We start from the raw sequence: 20,232 nt of genomic DNA, 5'->3' as shown, positions 1-20,232 counted from the left end.
GTACTGTTTCCCTTTCTTCTCCTTTGTGACCTCTAGTGCCCAGAGCTGGATTAATCGTATCCCTTGTTTTATCCCTGTTCTTGAATGGATCGCTTTCTAATGAGTATTTGTGAACCCGCCACCCCGTCCTCAAGCCGGTAATGTTACAAATTACTTACATTTACCTATGTCCTTCTGCCCTAGCCTGTGCCCCCCCTTATCCACAGGCAACCTCCATCCTAAATTTTGTTATTCATATTTTTGGTAGAGGAAAGAGAAATCCTATCACATAGGTGTATGCCTAAGCAAAAGGTTTGTTCATTTTTGAACTTTATGTCGTATTGTTTTTCACAGAATATTGTTATTAAAATTCAGTCATGTTACCTGCTGGGCTGCAGTTATTTTCACTAATGAAGACTGCCATTGGATAAAATAACTCTAACCATTCTCTGTCCAATGGGCATTTGGATCGTCTATTTTGCTTGTTCAGAAAGTGCAGCAGTTTTTGGTGCACACATGCAAGTGTTCCAGGACATACCCAGGGGCAAGTTGCTGGATTATAGCGATGTGAAAGTCACCTTTGAGATAATGCCAAATTATTTTCCAGAGGGATGTAACTCCCATCAGCAATGTGTAAGAGGTCTCAAACCACATCATCTCCAATATTTGGCATTACCAGACTTCCAAATTGTATTAAGTGGGGGGTAAGACGGTGGTATCTAATTGTGGTCCTGGTTCACATTTCCCTTGTTAAACTTCTCTTCATATAATTATTGGTCCTCTATTTCCTCTTCCATGAAAATGTTCAAAATCTTTGCCCACTTTCCTATTTTCTTGTTGTTTGTATTATTCATACTGATTCTTTGTCAGTTATATGTTGTCTCAGTTACTTTCCACTTCCACCTAAATTTCTATGTAGTTGAATTTAAAGTTCATATATACACGGAGTCTGAGTTTACATATAACTTTCTTAGTTATACATGTTGTGTCCATTTTGAGATGTTTCCTTACAAACTGCAAAGTCACCAAGTTATCACCTCTGTCTTACGAACATTGTTCACCTGTTAACTCCTTCATTCTTCTGGATTTGATTTTTGTGCATGGCATGATTTACAAGTGCAAATGGCATTTTCTTAAAATACACAAAATTGTAAGTTACTTATTTCCTCTCGACACAGTGAAAGTTCCAAAATAGTACCTGTTTCCACACCAAACCAGTCATTAATGTGGAGAACCTGTTATAGCAGGTAACTTTATCCTTAATCTCCTTGCTTTGGGAATCATCTGCTGAGCAGATCCACAACCTTGTTTTATAGACTGTGGTTTTAGAACTAGCCTTTTTTGACTCAAAATGTAGTCTTCCCAATTATGTGTTCCCCATCCCCCTGTAGACTTTAGCAGTAAGGAGACTCAATCATTAAAGCCCATGGGAGCTTTGCCAAAAATGCATATTACTGGACTCCAACCTAAGAACTTACAATCCTTGAGACTGGTTGCTGGGAACAGACATTTTTAAGCTCCTCAGGTGATCAAAAGCATTGAAAGTGAAAACCACAAGCCTGTTATTCAGAAAACAGAATGTTCACCTATTTCTTCCCTAGACAGAGTCCCTTGCTTGTGGGAGCATGGAAATTGTCTTTTAAGTTCTCGTAACTTGAAGCCTTTGCACATGCTGTTAACCTCCACCCGCACCCCGTTCGTTCTGCAAGTCCTGACTCAAACGTAAATCTTGTACTGATAGGTTTTGAGGTCTGGATTTGGAAATTAATACTTAAGTCTTTTATGCACATTTGACGGGTTAAGTTTGTGCTTTCAGAAATTTCATGGAATGGGCTCAAATATGGAAAAAAGTACTCCTTATCAACTGAGTCTCTGGCATCACTCGGGGTTGAAAAGAGCTGTGCCTAAATCCACCCACTTTCAACTTGGTTTCTATAGCCAAGACACATGTTTGTTTGTCCAGCATGATAGACATTCTTATCAACTGAGTAAGGGGCACCTGGGTGGCTCGGTCAGTTAAACACCTGACTCTTGATTTCAGCTCAGGTCATATCTCAGGATCGTGAGATTGAGCTCCACGTCTTGGGATTCTCTCTCCTGCTCTCGGCCCCTCCACCACCCATGCATGCCCTCTATCAAAATAAACAAATTGAGTAATTAGGGTAATACAGGGCAGGTGCAGATGTCTTCCAGAAAGCTCGCAGGTCAAAAGTCTTGCTATTCCAGGAACTACTTGGGGGTTGACAGTCATATATAAATTAAGACTTTGAAGAATCCAGGTGGGCAGTGTCGGATTTGGATGGATACTGCAACACTTTTGTGGTTAGTTTTCAAGTTAAAGCAGATCTACCGTGATGAGCTCTCTCCAAGACGATTTCGTCATCCAAGAGTATCATTTTCCTTAAAGGTCTGTTTGTGAAGTTTCTTTAAAAAAACAAAACACAACAACCTACACAGATCCAGCAATACCTTATTTTTAGGCCTTTAATCTTTAGGAGAACTAGAATTAACCAAGAAGATTGTGACTGCCACGTCACACTAAAGAGAATTTTATGGACATACTTTCACATTTAGCATAAGATCCAAGTCTAGCCATCTTCCAAGTGCCTGGTTTCAGCCACCACCTCAGAACTGTAGATGTTTCCATTCCACCACTAGAATTTCCTACATACAACAAAACAAAGCAAAAAATTATGGTTTCTTGCTCTTCCCCTCCAGGAATGTGTTAAGACTGTCTCTGAGAAGATAGCACCAGTTAGAAAGTTCCTAACACACTGCAGGTTCTCATGCAAGGACTATCGCGTCCGTGCATCCAAATGAAGTGCCCTTTTCCCCTAACGTAAAGGACATTAAACTGTTTTAATGATGCTGTCACTACTGCAAAGTCTCCAAAATTCTCAGATTTGCACCAAGAGGCCACGTAAGACTTTTCAACATCTCATTGTTGGTTAAGAGTTCCCCAATTACTCAATGAAGGTTTTACTCTCAAACTGAGGTCTAACCACAAATAGTCTTGAGACTACACATTCCATATTGGCCTTGACTAGTTTTAAATAGGATTTGGGCCATGGGGCAGGATTGACTGCAGGGAAGCCAGAATGGAAAACAACTTGAGGCCTTAGTGAAGCCACTTCACATTCTTTTAATTCTCCTAGTCCTCCCTCCCCGACGCCATCTGTACGATCTTTATAGCATGAAGCAGCAGCGGACCTATGAAATGCAAAAGCTAGAACCAGAGGCCAGAGCTGCAGCCGAGTCCATCCTTTCAACTGATCGCACTGCTGGTTCTTCTCTCAAAGGACAACTGTGAAGTGGAATCTAGCTTTTCTTTGTTTTAAACAACTCCAAGACTACACACATGCAAAATACACTGTTGGGTTCTCCAAATTCCTGGAAATACGTTACATTGACAAAAACAGACATGAAGCCTGGATTTGGGACAATTGAAGAAATGTTATAAAAATTTATTATTCAAATCCCAAGGCAAAAAATCTCAGGTTGGAATCTTCCTTCATCTATTGGGCACTAGTGCGTAGAAACATTAAATTAACAGCTAATATTAATGAAGTATTATCACAATTTATTTCAATATCAAACTAATTTAGATGACTAATGCACATAAATAGGCAAATGTGACAAGCTTTAGATTTTATTTATAGTTTACTTGAATGAGAATCAAGTCTAGCTTAATGTTCCTTAGCTATAAATGATTACTTCATGTCCTTGGCCTGGGGGTCAGGAGAAATCGTAAAAAAAGAGCCATGAAGAGGATTATCTTACCCCAATGCATAAAAGATCTTTTCTCCTTGAAAGAAAGACCCCAAGGCCTCCATTGCACTTTTATTTGAATGTAGTATTTGGGACAACTGTCCCAAAGGGCTGATATTTCCCAATTTAATCTGAGGTCATAATAAAACAAGCAACAAAACAGTATTTGGGATTTCAGTTTCTCACCCTTATCACCAAGACTCACTGCCTCCCATCATCAATATTTATTGAGCATTTACAGTGTACTAGGCACAATAGAACATACAGAAAACATTGTCCCTGCTCTTGAGGAGCTTACATTCTAAAAGAAAAAAAAAATACACCTCTTTTAAAATGGTATTTTTGTTTGGTGTCTTCTGCAAGGTACTGAGGAAATAGTCTGTAGGGTGAGCTTTGGGTATAACTTAGCCCCATCATTATTTAAAGAGAGGAAGAGGAAGGATTTTAAAGGCAGACAATGACAGACCATTCAGGAAAGATAGGGTTTACAAGGAGATAAACACAATCTCATCAACTAAGGAGAGATTTGCTGCAGTAAATAGGATGAGGGAAATAGTTTGTGGGATGCAAGCAAAGGAAGCAAGGTATCCTTAGACATTGAGTGGAGCCAGAAAAATCATGCGGCCTTTTTTCCAAGTACACGGCCACCAAAGTAGGAATGGTTGGTGACAAGACAGAAGGCTAAAAAAGGTAATCCTGTACACCTGACAAATAGAAAGAATAAAGATCAAAATTGAAGGCAGGCTATAACAAGATCAAGAAATCCTTAAAAACAAAAGTGATTTGGAAGCACAAAACTTAATGCTACCCAATGTCATGATGGGCCAAGAACAAAAACATTGTGGCTTCCTAAGTCAGAAAATGCCATATACCAAAATTTTAAATGGAACACATTACTTTTTTTCCAATCAATCTCCCGTCTGGAAAAAAAAAAACACAAGGAGAAATATGGGACATGGTGGTTGGGAACAGTAGTAGTTATAGTAGTAGTATTTTGTTGTTAGGATAACCTTTGTACTTAAACTTGGTAAAAGCCCATTAGCTGCCAACAGGGAATAAGGAATAAATTTCCAAAAATGTACAATTTCCTTTAGAGAAGTTTCAGAACCAAAAGACTAATTTACATGAAAAGCTGTATAGAAAGTAGTTGAAAAGTCCATTCATAAAACTTTTATTCCACTTACATGAACTTAATACACGTGTTCTTAACAATTATGCTTGGATTGTTCATGAAAATTTCATAAGACATTAAACAAAGCTAGCCGTCATCTCAAGTTATTTCCCTGTTAACTATTTTTACAGCACATGCATGTTAGGCAAGTATCAAAAAAAAAAAAAAATCACAAAAGCAAAAAAAAAACCAAAAACAGAAACCAAAAAAAAAAAAAAAACAAAACCCTAAAAAAAGTTAAATACATGGGATTTTTGTTTTGCTGCTGTGCTTGATATACATAAAGTAATGGATATCAAGCAATTCGTTTTACTGCATCTTTACTTGCACATTTGTTCTTAGGTTGCCTAAAACATTTAAATACAAATAAAATGAGTGTAGCAAAAATAATGAAAGCAAACAGCAGGTAACTTTACAAATAATGGAATGTGAACCGTTTCTGCCCTTATCCAGAGTAAATTGGGTCACAACTAAAGGATCACTTCTGTAACTGTAGTCAAAGGTGTGCACATTGAGAATGAGTACGCCACAGATACACATGGTTCAACATGTAATATCTACGGGACGCCCATTTCTACTACAGCCCTGTAAGTGCTCCAAACCTTAAAGTACCCACAAAAACTACACCTGTATCTGGAACCAATTATCCCTTTTATTCCCCACCAGGACAAACCAATATGTAGGCAGTTTTCTTTGCTTAGACATGGAAGCAGTTTTAACACTGGCCCTTGTGAAGCCACAATGTACCAAAAGTACTATGCCAAACGTTTATACTAGTATAAAAATTCCACATCCCCATATTGGCCACCTCAAGATGAAAACAGATAACTCCCTAAATGTTAACTGGCTCTACTCCCCTAATATTAAACATAAAAACCACATGGGAAATATAGAAATTCAAATAGAAGTAACATAAACCTGTCATAAATCGTAAACAAAAAACTATTTGTGGGACAGCATGAATGACAAATGGTCTACTGTGTAAATTTTAGAATGAGGCAGACAAAAGTTGGAAGGCCGGTTAATTTTCCCCTCCTTCTCCTGCTTCAGCTTCATCTCCTTGGGTATCCGATGTCCACAACTGGTTAAAAAAAAAAAAAAAAAAGGGAAAAAAAAAAAAAAGATTTTTCAGCACAGTTCAGAAAAAAAAAAAAAAAAATCTTAATATACTTATCAAGGTACCAAAGCGTAACCACAGCTTTTGCGGAAAGGCTTTCTTTAGAAAATAGCAGCAATGAAGAGAACAATGAAGATGGAAAACATCCTTATTTTCTCCCTAACCACTGCGTAAACATTTTAAGTACAAAGAGTTGTCTTCAAATAACAAGGTCAGATACAAGAAATTCTTGATTATTCATATGAGAGAAAACAAAATAAACATCACAGAAGAGCCACAAAATACTAAGTATTAATAGCTACGAGAATATCAGACTGCCCTGAATACCCCCAATATGAGAGATCCTCTTAATCCAACCCATGTTCAAGCTCAGGTCGACTACTTTCCCTTGGTAAAACTTAAGACTCCCCACTCGAAAGGGAATCCCACACTCCATGAAATTCAAGAGTGAGGATATCAAGTCTGAATTAAATTACAAATTTAGCTTTCTAATGTTTTTAGCTTAGAGAAACATACCTTTGTCAATCTGTAGGATTCAAAATAAATAGCTGAATACAAAACACTGGTCACAACCCAACCTTCTGAGAGGTAATTAAGTAATTAAGACTATGGATTCTATTAATTTTTCATTAAGTTTATCAGCAAGTTAAAAAAATGATTTCAAAATTAGTTCAGCGGCTTCAAATATTAACTTTTGCAAATCTAAATAGTTCATAATGACTTTTAGAGATAATTACAAAAGGCCTAATTCAAGATGATCTTAAATTTTATATTGCTTATACAATGAAAACACCTCAATATTTTCCTAACTCCCAAATCACCCACTAGCTTTATTTATTAACCAAATAGATCTCTGGCCTGGAAAGGAGACTTCTTCCAAGGTCATATTTAAATTAAATGACCTCTGGAAGCCTGTGTGTTCCTATTAAACAGGGGTTTATAAGATGAAATTGTCTTCTAACACCTCTTCCCAGTTTTGAACTTCAAAGATTCTTGAATTTTCCATAAATGCCTTAAAAAACTTGACACATTTTTTCTACTAGGGTTATGCGTTAGCAATTATTAGTCAACCAGATCCAGACTCAAATACTAGGTAGTTTTGACAAAATTTCTTTACTTAACAGATAAATGATCTAACCAACTAATAATGATACCCAGTGATACCACCAAGGCTCAGAGAAGCCACAGTAACTAGTGACAGAATCAGAATATAATCCTTCCTTTTCTTCTTACTCAGTTGTTCCAGGATGCTCTTCATGCTATACTAATATCCAAAATTTAGCTGGAAGTACATGTATCAGATCACGCCCTCTCAAAAAGTGATGACACTGTAACAGTAAGCAGGCCCCAATTTCTACCTTATAGGAATGACAAGGTTCATCACTTCAAACCTTTAGAAAATATGAAAATTCTTAATATTAAAAAGAGGTAACAAATTGAAGTGCTTCTTTCATTTGTTGTAAGAAATTCATTCTTGGGGCACTGGGTGGCTCAGTCAATTAAGTGGCCAACTTCGGCTCAGGTCATGATCTCATGGTTTTTGAGTTCAAGCCCAGCATCAGGCTCTGTGCTGACAGCTCAGAGGCTGGAGCCTGCTTTGGATTCTGTGTCTTCCTCTCTCTCTGCCCCTCCCCTGCTTGCGTGTGGGCGCTCTAAGATAAATAAGCATTAGAAAAAAATTTTAAAAAAATTAAAAAAAAAAAAAAAAGAAATTCATTCTTTACGAAATTACAGGTTATTCTCTTGACTAAAAAATCCCACAAGTTTCTGGTAGCCCCCAGTTACACTTTCTAAAATAATTTTGTTTATAGTAATAATAAAGAACATGATGCAGTTCAAAAACCTTTGCTGAGAGTATTCAATACTAGAATATTGAACAGGTTCAGAAAACCGGCAGTGAACTGGAATAAAGCTTAGAAGTAAAATATATGAAATGATGATATACAGTCCTCAAGCTCTACACTGACTGCAATCTTCACTCCTAGTTCATTACCTGCCACAGCAGAATTTGATAATTTTGTCACTTAAGCCTCAAAACTTCAAATTTAATATTTATCTGAAGGAGAATGGAAAAACCTATGGGACTAAAAAGACGATACAACCACTTTGTAAGGTGTAGACTTTATCTGGATCCCAATTCAAATAAAAAACTGTTTTAAAAAGGCATTGTACTTCTTTCAGTCTGGAGCATCCTAAGAAGGGATAAGCATGACATCCCATAAAAAGCCTTTTTTTTTTTTCTTTAAACAAAAGGCTAGCTAGGCAAAATACAGTTCCATTTAGATTCCACAGAATATCTGCAATTTTGTAACTGAACTTACTGATGGAGTACATATGGAAGCAACTTTAAGAAAACTATTTTTTTTTAAAGAAAATCATTTTTAACGGAACTTAAACATAAAACTTTACTATACTTTTGATACTAAAAACTAAATTCTGTGACTAAAATGGAACAAATGGAAACACTCAGATTGGAACAGAAAATAAAACAGTCTATGTGATTAAAAGTTGAAAACCATGGGTTAAAAAATGATTTTTAAGAACTAAAATTGTAACAACAGATATGTAACTAATCAAAGTATACATTTTTGGTCCTTGACCTATTTATTATTTGTTTCTGCAAAGGTGGTTTTTCTTCACAGCTCTAAATAGCAGATAGTATTTTGCATTCAATAAGGAGGTGAGAAAATATTCCTGTATTTATCAATGAAACAACAGAATTTCAACCACAGTGGCCATTAATGATGTTTGTTATGTACTTACTGTCAAGTTGTCTCTCAGTAATTGCATTATTAGCGTGCTGTCTTTGTAGGACTCTTCACTTAATGTATCGAGTTCAGCAATGGCTTCATCAAAAGCCTATGATCGAAAAAAGTACATTTAAGTGCTCAAATAATAAGGATTACTAAATTTCCACAAAACAGGTAAAATACCTACTGTCTTTGCAAGAGAGCAGGCTTTCTCCGGGGAGTTCAGAATCTCATAATAGAACACAGAGAAGTTAAGGGCCAGACCCAATCTGATAGGGTGTGTTGGTTGCATTTCCTTTTTGCTGATCTCAAAAGCTTCCTGGTATGCTTGTTGTGACTGATCCACAATCCCTGGGTAATAAAACACACCAAAATGTACTGACAAAGTTTGCACTTCATCTTCCTCCTTCAAACCAAACCTTTAATATCCAATGATATCCTCTGAAATATTAAGCTGTAGCAACCTTAACTGAATGAGGCTTATAAATTAAAAACAAACAAAAACCTTCTCCAGGAACATACTAGCCACTGGTCAACGTCAAGACAAAAACAAATCACCTCAGAATTATTACATTTTTAGTAATTAGTCTGTACTGCTCTACAGTTATACTGTGATCATGATTTCTTAAAATTTTAAGGAAACATTCTTATGCACAAAATTGGCTTTTCAGCAAGTGAACATTTTAGAACACCAATATTAGGCAGTAGATGTACCTTCTCAGGACTTTAAAAAAATTAATTACTGCTCTTCATTTCGTGCTCTAAGCAATTAAAAAACACAACCCGCGATATCCCAGAGGCGCCTGTGTGGCTCAGATGGTTAAGTGTCTGAGTCTTGATTTCGGCTCAGGTCATGATTTCACGGTTTAGGAGTTCAAGCCCTGTGTTGGGCTCTGTGCGGACAGCATGGAGCCTGCTTGGGATTCTCTCTCTCCCCCTCTCTCTACCCCTCCCCGCTGCTCACTCTCTCTCAAAAAAATAAAAAAAAAGACTATTTCCATACTGTGTTATATTATACAAACTCAACAAACACATTGAAAAACACAGTATACCTTTCTTGTCATCACCAGCAGCAACCTCAGCCAAGTAACGATAGTAGTCTCCTTTCATTTTCAAATAGAAGACTTTGCTCTCTGCTTGTGAAGCATTGGGGATCAAAAACTTTTCCAAAAGAGACTTTAGAAGAAAAGAAACAGTCATAATAAGAATAAAATCATTATAAGACTAAAAAAATATCTGCATTTCTTAAGAGCATACTGTATGTAGCTTAAGTGACAAAATTTTAATACCGTTATTGCCAATAATACAATTGTTAATGTAGTAGGCCCAGGAATTCGTGGTTTAAAAGAAGGATGCTTTGGACAGCAATACTTAAAATCTGAAGTTAGTGTTGAATTTATTACTTAAGGATGATACATTTTGAATATGTACCTCCCTCACATTTTGCTATCTATATACATGCTGATAAAAATGACAATGTTTCAGTGAATGTGAAAGCAGCACAGCTCCCAACAAGCTTTTTCTAACAGGCTGTCAAACTTTCCATTTTCAAGGTAGTCATTAGAAGGAAAAGAATGTAAGAGATGAACCTTTTGGGACTCTGGAGGATTATGACACAAGCAAAAACCAATAATGTAACGGACACTCTTAGAATGCATAAAGAGAAAGCAGAACAAAATTAATTTCATTTAGAAGAACACAATTCAAGCAAGACCTCACAACAGGCAGAAAGTTGTTCAAAGTCAAAAGTTTAACTTTCTAATTAGGACAGTAGGTAGATAGGATTATGAGAATTAAAGATCTGAAGAGTAAACCTGTAAATTCATTAAAGTGATGTTTAGCTAATAAAATACATGTTTACAGATGACACCAGACAATAGATAAAACTTCATCCTATAATTTTGTTTTTTATTAACAATTTAAATTAATTTAAACCCTAACATGCTAATAATAATTACATTCTGTAATTGATACAAAGCAAAAAATTAGATGGCTGGATTCAGGGGAGAAGGCACAACAAACTAGTGATTTTTTTTTTCTTTTAAAGGGGAGAAAGAGAATTCCAGTAGTACAATTAGGCAAAAGTTAATAATCAAAAACCAAAATCATCTCACCACCCCCAATTTTCCTAACTAAAAATACCCTAGGAATCAAGGGAAGTCAATTTTCAACGAGGCTTAGTCCCAAACTAGTCAGTTTTTACAAGGAAAAGAGTTAATTCTTGGTTTCTATTCTTCTGGCAGTCACCCAGTATTTCAGTCTAATAACACCTACTTATATGCAAAACAGTTAGAAGCTACAGATACCCAGATGAAGTGGGTAGTGGCCAACACAGCAGTAGGGCCAAGCTGCACAGCATTATGGGAAGGAGTTGAAGGTGAGAAGTCAATCTAAAATGTTTCCTGTTATTATTAACCAATATTTGAAACTACTAGCCTGAAATCAGATGAACACTTCGATTAGGAAACAAAAACTATATTACAACCACACCCATAACCCTTGTGTTCAAAGATCTCTCAGTTCCAAGTGTTTTGTCCTTTGAATACCATGTTCTGTAGGACATGAGCACTCTTTGAACCCTAACTATGGCAGCTCTTTTGGGATCTACTTCCAAAAACCACTGCTCCATTTAATATAATCAGTGGATTTTTCACTGATGTGAATGTGATTTTTAAAAATGTCACTTAGAAACAAATGATTAGGCCTTTTCAAGTTTTATAAAAATACATTATTCGTTCAACTATGGAAGGTGGCATAGCAGAGTGGCTTTGAAGTCAGTCTAGGTTTAAACGGTGGCAACTCTACACTTAGAAGGGTAAATTCTATTTCTGACAGACTAGGCTAAGGATTAGACTATGATGTCTAATTAAAGAAAAATATGTGATTAACCAGAATTCACAAATAATTTCAGATCAAATAGCAAAAGAAAAATATGCAAATTTAAAGAAGGCTCCGTGTATATATACAAGTCAACTGTGAACTGTTCTCTGGCTCATTTACATATGTAACATTACATTAAGAATATTTTTAGGTGCCTGGGGGCCTCAGTTATGTGTCTGACTCTTGATTTTGGCTCAGGTCATGATCTCATGGTTGTAAGACCAAGGCCCACATTGTGCTCCATACTGGAAGTGGAGCCTGCCTTAGATTCTCTCTCTCCCACTCCCTCTGTTCTCTCACATATTCTCTCAAAAAAAGAAAAAGAAAAAAAAAGTATTTTCAAGTAAAAGAAGTGACAATAACTAAGCTCAATCATGAAAGTAATTTGTCACCTATGCATTTATATTTCAAATTTTACTGCTTCAGTATTTTTCACATTCACCTAATTCCACTGTGCTAAAAACACTAAGAATACAATGACGGGCAAGATAGTCTCTAAGTTTGTGGACAACTGTTCTGGCAAAGAATACAAATGAAACTAAGAATAATACGGCCCAGGGGCGCCTGGGTGGCTCAGTCGGCTGAGCATCTGACTTCGGCTCAGGTCGTGATCTCGGGTTTGTGAGTTTGAACCCCGCATCGGGCTCTGTGCTGACAGCTCAGAGCCTAGAGCCTGGAGCCTGGAACCTGCTTCGGATTCTGTGTCTGGCTGTCTCTCTGTCCCTCCCCTGCTCACGCTCCGTCTCTGTCTCAAAAATGAATAAAACATTAAAAAGAAAATTAAAAAAAGAATAATACGGCCCAGTCATGACCTTCACTTTTCAAAGACTTTAACCCATTCTAGGTCAAGATGAGGGCCACAAACACGTGCAGTTAAGAGTGAATCACTTAAGATGTACGTAAAACTTTAAAGTATATAATTTGTGGAAGTTACTTATGCAAGGTGTCAAGAAATTAGTAACCCATCTTTTAGGAGTATTAACTTCTGTATCCCCAAAAACGCTGTTTTATGTTGGAGTGAAAATTTCATATGGGATTTTTTTTAAACTGCAATTAAGCACCTCTTCCTCCAAAGTGAATGCCAAATTAGCCATAGTATCTGACTAAAACAGTAACAACAACAAAAAAAAACTTTAAAAGACATTAATCAGAAAGCACAAGTAATAGGAAGGCAAGACAACAGTAGTCAAGCAGTTTACTGGCCTAATGATTGACCAAAAGAACCAAATTAAGTTAATCAACAGTGACAAGTATTTCTGGTGAATGAAATGCTGACTACAAGTTGAGAAAGCAAGCTCATCAAACTGTACACTATGAAAATGTGCAGTTCTTTGTCAGTTACACCTCAATAAAGCTGTTACAAGTAAAAAGCTGAAAAAGCAGTAAGTGGCAAATAAACAGCAATCATATCTTCCAATGACATAAAGCTAAGAACCATTAAAACTTAAACAAGAAGACTGGATATTAAAGATTAATAAATAAAGGGGCCGGCTAACATTTGGTTCGATAAGCTAACTATAATATAAAAAAACCAGAATTGTGGTAGACACTCTCTAAAGATGCCCACCACTAATTCCCCTCCATTCCTGTCCACATATGCCATTCTTCCTCCTGCTGAGGTGTGGAATTTATTCCCTTTCTCTTGAGTTCGGACTAACTTTGATGACTTGCTTTGAACAAGAGAATGCAGTGGAAGTGACTGAGTTCCATTTCTGAGCCTAACGCTTAAGAGGACTGGCAGCTTTCCATTTTGCTCTTGGAACCCATATCCAGCCCGTAAAGAGTCAAACCACCTTGCTGGAGAGAAGGGACAAGACAAGTTAGCCCAAGGAATGGGACATGTTAAGTAAGTCATTTGGATATGTCAGCTCCAGCCAAATGCAGCAATGAGTGACTCCAGCCAATATACCATGTGAAGAGCTTCAGTTGAGGCAAGCCACAGAATCACAAGAAAGAAAAAAATCACTGTTTTAAAAGTCACTATAAAGTTAAATGGTGACACATTAAACAACTAAGAAAAAAGATCATGAAGTTGACATTTCTGACACTTAAATTATTTAATTTGATCCTTCCAAAAGTTACCCGTGAGATAGATAAAAACTAAATTATCCCTATCCTACAAAAGACAATGGGGCCCAGCTATGCTATGTGCTCAAAACCACAACTAACTTGTGAACTCCAACTAGGAAATCTGACCTGTACTACTAAAATTATGCTCCATTTTTTTCCTGCCTCAATAGGGTGATACACCTACCAAAAAGGATGTGATTCCAAGATATTAATAGAATGAGGAATCAAAATTAAGGAAAATGATTAAGTTCTATAAGGTATTAATGACACCAAATCTAGAATATATTGCTTCTTAAAAAAAAAAGTATCAAAACAGACACTGACAAACTGGAGAATATCCAGGAAAGCAAGAGTGGTCAAGAAACTAGAAACCATCACGAAGGTTTAAAGAATTATGACAAGAATGGCTCTAGACGAGACTAGTTAAATTTAGCAAGAGGCAGATTTCTGCTCAGTAAGAGAGATTTGTATGAGTGGTCCAAACTTGGAATAGGCCATCTAGTCAGACAGCTCCATCTACTCTTCCAGAGATTTTTAAGGAAAAATAAGATGATTATTTGGCTATTTTATAGAGGAGATTCATAAATCAGATGTGGTTTCATTCAACTCTAATGTTAGATACTGAAGATACAGAATTCATTCAATTAATTTTGACACTAAAGAGGCAATTAAGTATATTCATTTCTTAAACTGATGAATGGGAAATAAAAGGTATATTTTCCAGACTAAGAAGCCAGAGGAAAGAGGCAAACATAGGGAGAAGACCAAGATGGAAAGAGTAAGAACAGGGGGCACTTGGGTGGCTCTACTGGTTAAGTTTCCAACACTTGGTTTCTGGTTTCGGCTCAGGTCATGATCTCACAGTCATGGGGATACGGGATAGAGCCTGCATCCAGCTCTGTGCTAGGCTGGCCGTGGAGCCCACAGGAGATTCTCTCTCCCTACCCCCCACCCCCACCCCCCACTCCAGCACACACGAGTGCTCGCTCTCTCAAAAAAGAGTAAGAAAAGGAAAAACAACAAAGCAGCACTGATCAGAAAGCAGCAGTGACAAGGAAAAGAAAATTGTGGAGGTGAGCAAATTAAAAAAATGGAAGGGAGGAAAGGACTAACAGCTTTTTGCAAAACATACTAAAAAAACTTCAGAGAATATCCTACTAAATATACAGTGCAACCTCCTAAATTTCATTCATCTACTGTAGTACAATATAAGTGATAATGCTGGGACACTGTTAAGAATCTGAATTCAAAGGGGAAACATAGCATTATTTAAGAGGCAGGTGAGACATCACAACTTCCAACTATGAGACAAAGATTGACTACTGACATACCTGCATTTATAAAATTCTTCTATAGCATAGTACATTGTTTTTAATACAAATGTAATTAAAATGGAAAAGGATATTTAAGTCAAACACGAAATTAAAAAACATCTTAAACTCAAGCACTGAGGCTACATAATCCATATGAACCTTGCTGAAATATAATTTGATTTAAAAATTCACAGTATTGGGGCACGTGGGTAGCTCAGTCGCTTAAATGTCCGACTTTGCCTCAGGTCATTATTTCGCAGTTCCTGAGTTCAAGCCCTGTGTCAGGCTCTCGGCTGAGAGATCAGAGCCTGGAGGCTGCTTCAGATTCCGTGTTTCTCTCTCTTCCTCTCACCCATTCACACACACACACTCTCTCTCTCATTCCAAAGTAAACACACATTAAAAATTCACACTGTTTTCTCTAGCAATTTAAAAACCTGCTTTTGATGACAACCACTGTCTCTTAATGTTAAGTGGGACAGAAAGCAGCAAGATACCACTAGAAGCCCACATCCAACACCTCTCTGTAAATGTTCATTATCCAGTGCTAAGTGATATGGCTCTCTTTTTTTTAACGTTTATTCATTTTTTGAGAGAGCGAGCACACCAGCATGGGTGGGGGAGGGGAAGAGAGAGAGGGAGACACAGAATCTGAAGCAGGCTCCAGGTTCTGAGCTGTCAGCAAAGAGCCCGATGTGGGGCTCAAACTCACAAACCGGGAGATCATGACCCGAGCTGAAGTTGGACGCTTAAGCAACTGAAACACCCAGGCGCCCCAGAAATGGTATCATTCTTAAGATGAGGCACTGAACCTTAATCTAGTCAATGGATAGATTATGTGGCCCTTGAGGGTAGAGATAAAAGATTTTTCTCCATCTACAAATACAATTAAGCTCTTAGGTTGTGAAAACACTTAAGATACACATATGGGGGTCAAGCAATGACTTTTTCCCCCAAACCAGTCAATCTACCACAGCAGGATACATTAGTAATAGTTTCTAACACATGCTTTGATCCAAGAATGATCTAATACCATCAATGCTTTGACTTGGAAGTGCATTAAAATTAAGGAACCACATAAACCGACATGTCATGTAGTCTTGGCTGCCCTTCCTGGGGTAGGCTCAACTTGCCTCCACTAATAGGAACTTAAAACATTCAATCCTGACTGTGGTCAAATACTTGGTCTTCTTTTATTTATTTTTTATATTTTTGGGAGAGCGCAAGTGGGGGAGGGGCAGAGAGAGTGGGACAGAGGATCCAAAGCAGGCTCGGTGCTGACAGCAGGGAGCCCTGATATGGGGCTCGAACTCACAAACCCAACTTATAAACTGAAATCATGACCTGAGCCGAAGTCCGACGCTCAACTGACTGAACCACCCAGGTGCCTCTGTGGTCAAACATTTCTAAAGAAAGGTTTATAAACTGAAAATCTATCGCCATTCTACGGACATACCACTATCACTGGTCCTTTAGTATGATTATAGTATGAAATTAAGAGGAAGAGTAAAACATCAAACCTTTAGGCAACAATTAGACCAGAAACCACCTACAACACCAAAACTACTACCTGAACCAGTGGCAAGACTCTAATCTCTGGGTATCCAAGCACTTCTTGGAACAAAAGCTCGGTAATAAAGCAAACACTCCAAAATCAGGCAGACTTTGAAAGCTCCTCTTGTCATTAATTTGGTATCTCAAGCCAATTAATCTCAGCTCTAATCTATAAAATTAAATCAAAATCTACTTCTATAAAACGATCAAAATGAAAATCTACTTCAAAGGCTGCTATGAGGTCTAAATGAGACTATAAATAGGAAAGCGGCAATCTCCGTTTCTGACAGAGCAGGCACTCTATTCTGATATAAGGTAGGAGGATCCCAACATTCAAAAATCTGCTTTAGTGCTCTTGTAATCTTGTTTTTAATACTTTACTTTGAATTCAGGAATCTAAAATTTGTGTAACTATTAAGAGGTTGAAATAGTGTGCAAAAAGCTTTAATTTTAAAACACAGGATGGTCCTATCAAAGGAAAGTAACATTTTCCTTTATTCTTTTCACAGCAGATTTGTAAAGCCATAATCTATGGAAATAGACTGCCAACTGCCTAAATTCAAATCCCAGTTCACCGCTTACTAGCTGCATCACCTTGACAAAGTTCTGAAATCTCCCTGAAATCTCAAGGTTTCTCATCTGTAAAAGGGAGATTATTATTAGTAGATGTAACACACAAGATGGTTGAGGATTAAATGAATTAATACATGGAAAGCATTTAGTACACAAGGTTACCCTTTGGAAGATAAAACAATTTAATCTGAACCAACAGTTCTCCAACCAACTATTCTTTCAAGTACTGTTTAAACTAATCAAGTAAACAAATTACCATAGGAAATATTTGCACTATAGATAGTAACTTAAATACCTTAACCAACCAATCCACCACTCTCCCAGAAATCCACCTTATTAAGTCCAGACTCCCCTCTTATGTGATCTAATTTCCTCATGTTTAAAAAATGCTAACTTATTCCTCCCAACCATGGTACTTATTATTTCTCTCTGAACAGATACACTTTGTAGGAAAAAACTAAGTAGTGACAATAAATGCCCTGTATTTACGGCTTCAAGATTTTTGGTCTTGAGATCTCTTCATACTCGTTAAAAAAAACTGGGGGGCGCCTGGGTGGCTCGGTCGGTTAAGTGTCCAACTTCAGCTCTGGTCATGATCTGGCGGATCATGAGTTTGAGCCCTGTGTCAGGCTTCTGTGCTGACAGCTCGGGGCCTGGAGCCTGCTTCTGATTCTGTGTCTCCCTCTCTCTCTGTTCCTCCCCCACTTGTGCTGTCTCTCAAAAATAAACATTTAAAAAAATTTGAAAAGCTGTCAAGATCATGGAAGTGGATATAAGTTTTCCAAAATTCTCGTTTGTGCTTCAAAGCTTAAACTGTATCATTGGTCACAAATACCAATTGTTTTCCTTACTGACAAGCTCACTTTCTTCATTTTCAAGATGATGTCTGCCAAATACCCAAGTTTGAAAAACCATAGCCTGCCTGTCTGTCATTCTTTTGAAGTAAAGAGTGCTCTGTGGGTGGAAATGAGGAGGCAGCTAATTCAGCTCACAATTCAAATAATCACAAAAACTTCTGGAAGTAACTGCTATACTTCCCATTATGCCTCAAAGAATACTAAAAAGATGTCTACATAAAGGCTATTAATGATTTTACAGGTTCAAGGACATTAAGTTAAGCGGGTCTTTCCCCACTCCCAAAAAGTGGATGTGTGATGGTAAGGATTATATAAATTACTAACACAATATGGTACTACTATCTTTATTAGTATTGGAACCAGCAGTTTCAGCCACCACCGTTTTTGCATAAGTGCTAATGACCAGAGTGAAGAGTCAATGGTGACTTAGTATTATCATGAACATAGTTGTGACCTCATGGAGCCCCTCCAAAAACAATCCACAGATCACTTTTAAGAACTATTGACTTAAAGTAATCTGTGCTGGCGCACGTGGGTGGCTCAGTCAGTTAAGCATCCAACTCTTGGTTTCAGCTCAGGTCATGATTTCATGGTTGGTGAGACTGAGCCCCATGTCAGCACGGAGCCTGCTTGGGTTTCTCGCTCTCCCTCTGCCCCTCCCTTGCTCACTCTCTCTCAAAATAAACCTTAAAAAAAAATAAATAACAGGGGCGCCTGGTGGCTCAGTTGGTTAAGCATCCGACTTTGGCTCAGGTCATGATCGCTCAGCTCTCAGGTTCTTAAGTTCGACCCCCACATTAGGGTCTCTGCTACCAGCAAAGCCTGCTTTGGATCCTCTGTCTCCCTCTTTGCCCCTCACCTGCTCTTCTCTTTCAAAAGTAAATAAAACATTTAAAAACAATAAGTAAATAATAAAGTAATCTGTGCTAAATACCATCTGTCTTTCAGTATCTAGCTCTAATCCTATGTTCTCCCTAAAGCTAATTCTCAAAACTATTCTGCTTAGGCCTACATTTTCTGTACTTCTAGTGTTTAGTGAAGAGCTTTTAATTAAAGGAAATATCTTAGCTTTTTTTTTATTACACCCATATAACACTACAAACCATTAAAAAAAAAAAAAAAAGAGGCATGTGTCAATATAGAATGAAGCCCAAGACAAACACCAAAGTCTAGGTGTGTGTAGGCCTGCGTGTGCACAATTTACAGAATACTTTAGGGCTTTTTTTGGTTGTTGTTTTTTTTTTTTAAAGATTTTATTTTTAAGTAATCTCTACACCCAACGTGGGGATTGAACTTACAACCCCGAGATCAAGAGTCATGTGCTCTAGTAAACAGAGCCAGCGAGGCGCCCCCAGAATAGTTTGTATATGATCCTACTCATGTGTCTTCGTTAAGCTTTAAGGACACAAGTGTTTACACGGGCACCATAAATTCTCAGAAGGATACAAAAAGGACTAGGACTAATAGAGATTACCTCTGAGGAGGTAGGATAAAATCAGGTTTTCATTCATTCATTTATTTTTTACTTCATATCCTATGTTCTAGAACATCTAAATTATTATCCAGAGCAATAATTTAAAATAAAATTATGATTTTGTACCTTTAACTTCACACATACCTCCATATTCTTAACCTGCTTACAGGCTCTTTAAAAACACATATTTTGTACATATTAGGCCCTTAAGTATTAAATCCTCAGGCTGAATTATTACATATGTGTAATTTCAATAACTTCATTTTAATATAACAGAAGAAACTTAGAATAATCTTAAAAGAGAGTCAAGGAGGAAATAATCATAGCTCAGCAACCTGAAGACTCTCAAGAGTTCATCATCTTACCAAACCTCTAGTTAAGACAAAACAGGACAAATTCTTAAGCTTGCTACTGTAGGTCAGATAATGATTATTCTACAAAGAAACGTTCTGTTTCTCTAAAGACCTAAGAAACTCCTCAAAAATGACAAGCGTTTGGGTGCTGGAAGCACATATACAGTTGATTCTTCAATAACATAGATTTGAAGCATGTGGGCCCTCCTATTAAGTGGATTTTTCACAGTACTGTACGTTTATTTTCCATGATTTCCTTAATAACATTTTTTTCACTAATTTTAATATAGTGTACAACACATATAACATAAAAATATGTGTTAACAGACTGTTTACAGTACTGGTAAGAAGTTTTTGGGTACAGTCAACAGTT

At 37.2% G+C, this 20,232-nt stretch overlaps 1 protein-coding gene across 1 annotated transcript in view; it reads right to left on the bottom strand.

Annotated features, from left to right (window-relative positions):
• Positions 1 to 3,956: 3,956 nt before the first annotated feature.
• Positions 3,957 to 20,232, bottom strand: part of YWHAZ (tyrosine 3-monooxygenase/tryptophan 5-monooxygenase activation protein zeta) — a 32,760-nt gene continuing 16,484 nt past the window's right edge. The window contains exons 3-6 of the mRNA XM_047088817.1: positions 9,838 to 9,961; positions 8,973 to 9,136; positions 8,799 to 8,894; positions 3,957 to 5,999 (exon numbers count right to left, since the gene is read on the bottom strand). Coding sequence (XP_046944773.1) covers positions 5,940 to 5,999; positions 8,799 to 8,894; positions 8,973 to 9,136; positions 9,838 to 9,961 — 444 coding nt within the window. The 3' untranslated portion in view covers positions 3,957 to 5,939. The remainder of the gene's footprint in view (positions 6,000 to 8,798; positions 8,895 to 8,972; positions 9,137 to 9,837; positions 9,962 to 20,232) is intronic.

Source organism: Lynx rufus, unplaced genomic scaffold, assembly GCF_022079265.1.
Source record: "Lynx rufus isolate CCGP_SWC_20201006 ecotype Redwood Valley unplaced genomic scaffold, mLynRuf1.p SCAF_26, whole genome shotgun sequence".
Taxonomy (NCBI): Eukaryota; Metazoa; Chordata; class Mammalia; order Carnivora; family Felidae; genus Lynx; species Lynx rufus.
This window is presented reverse-complemented; position numbering and strand designations above follow the sequence as displayed.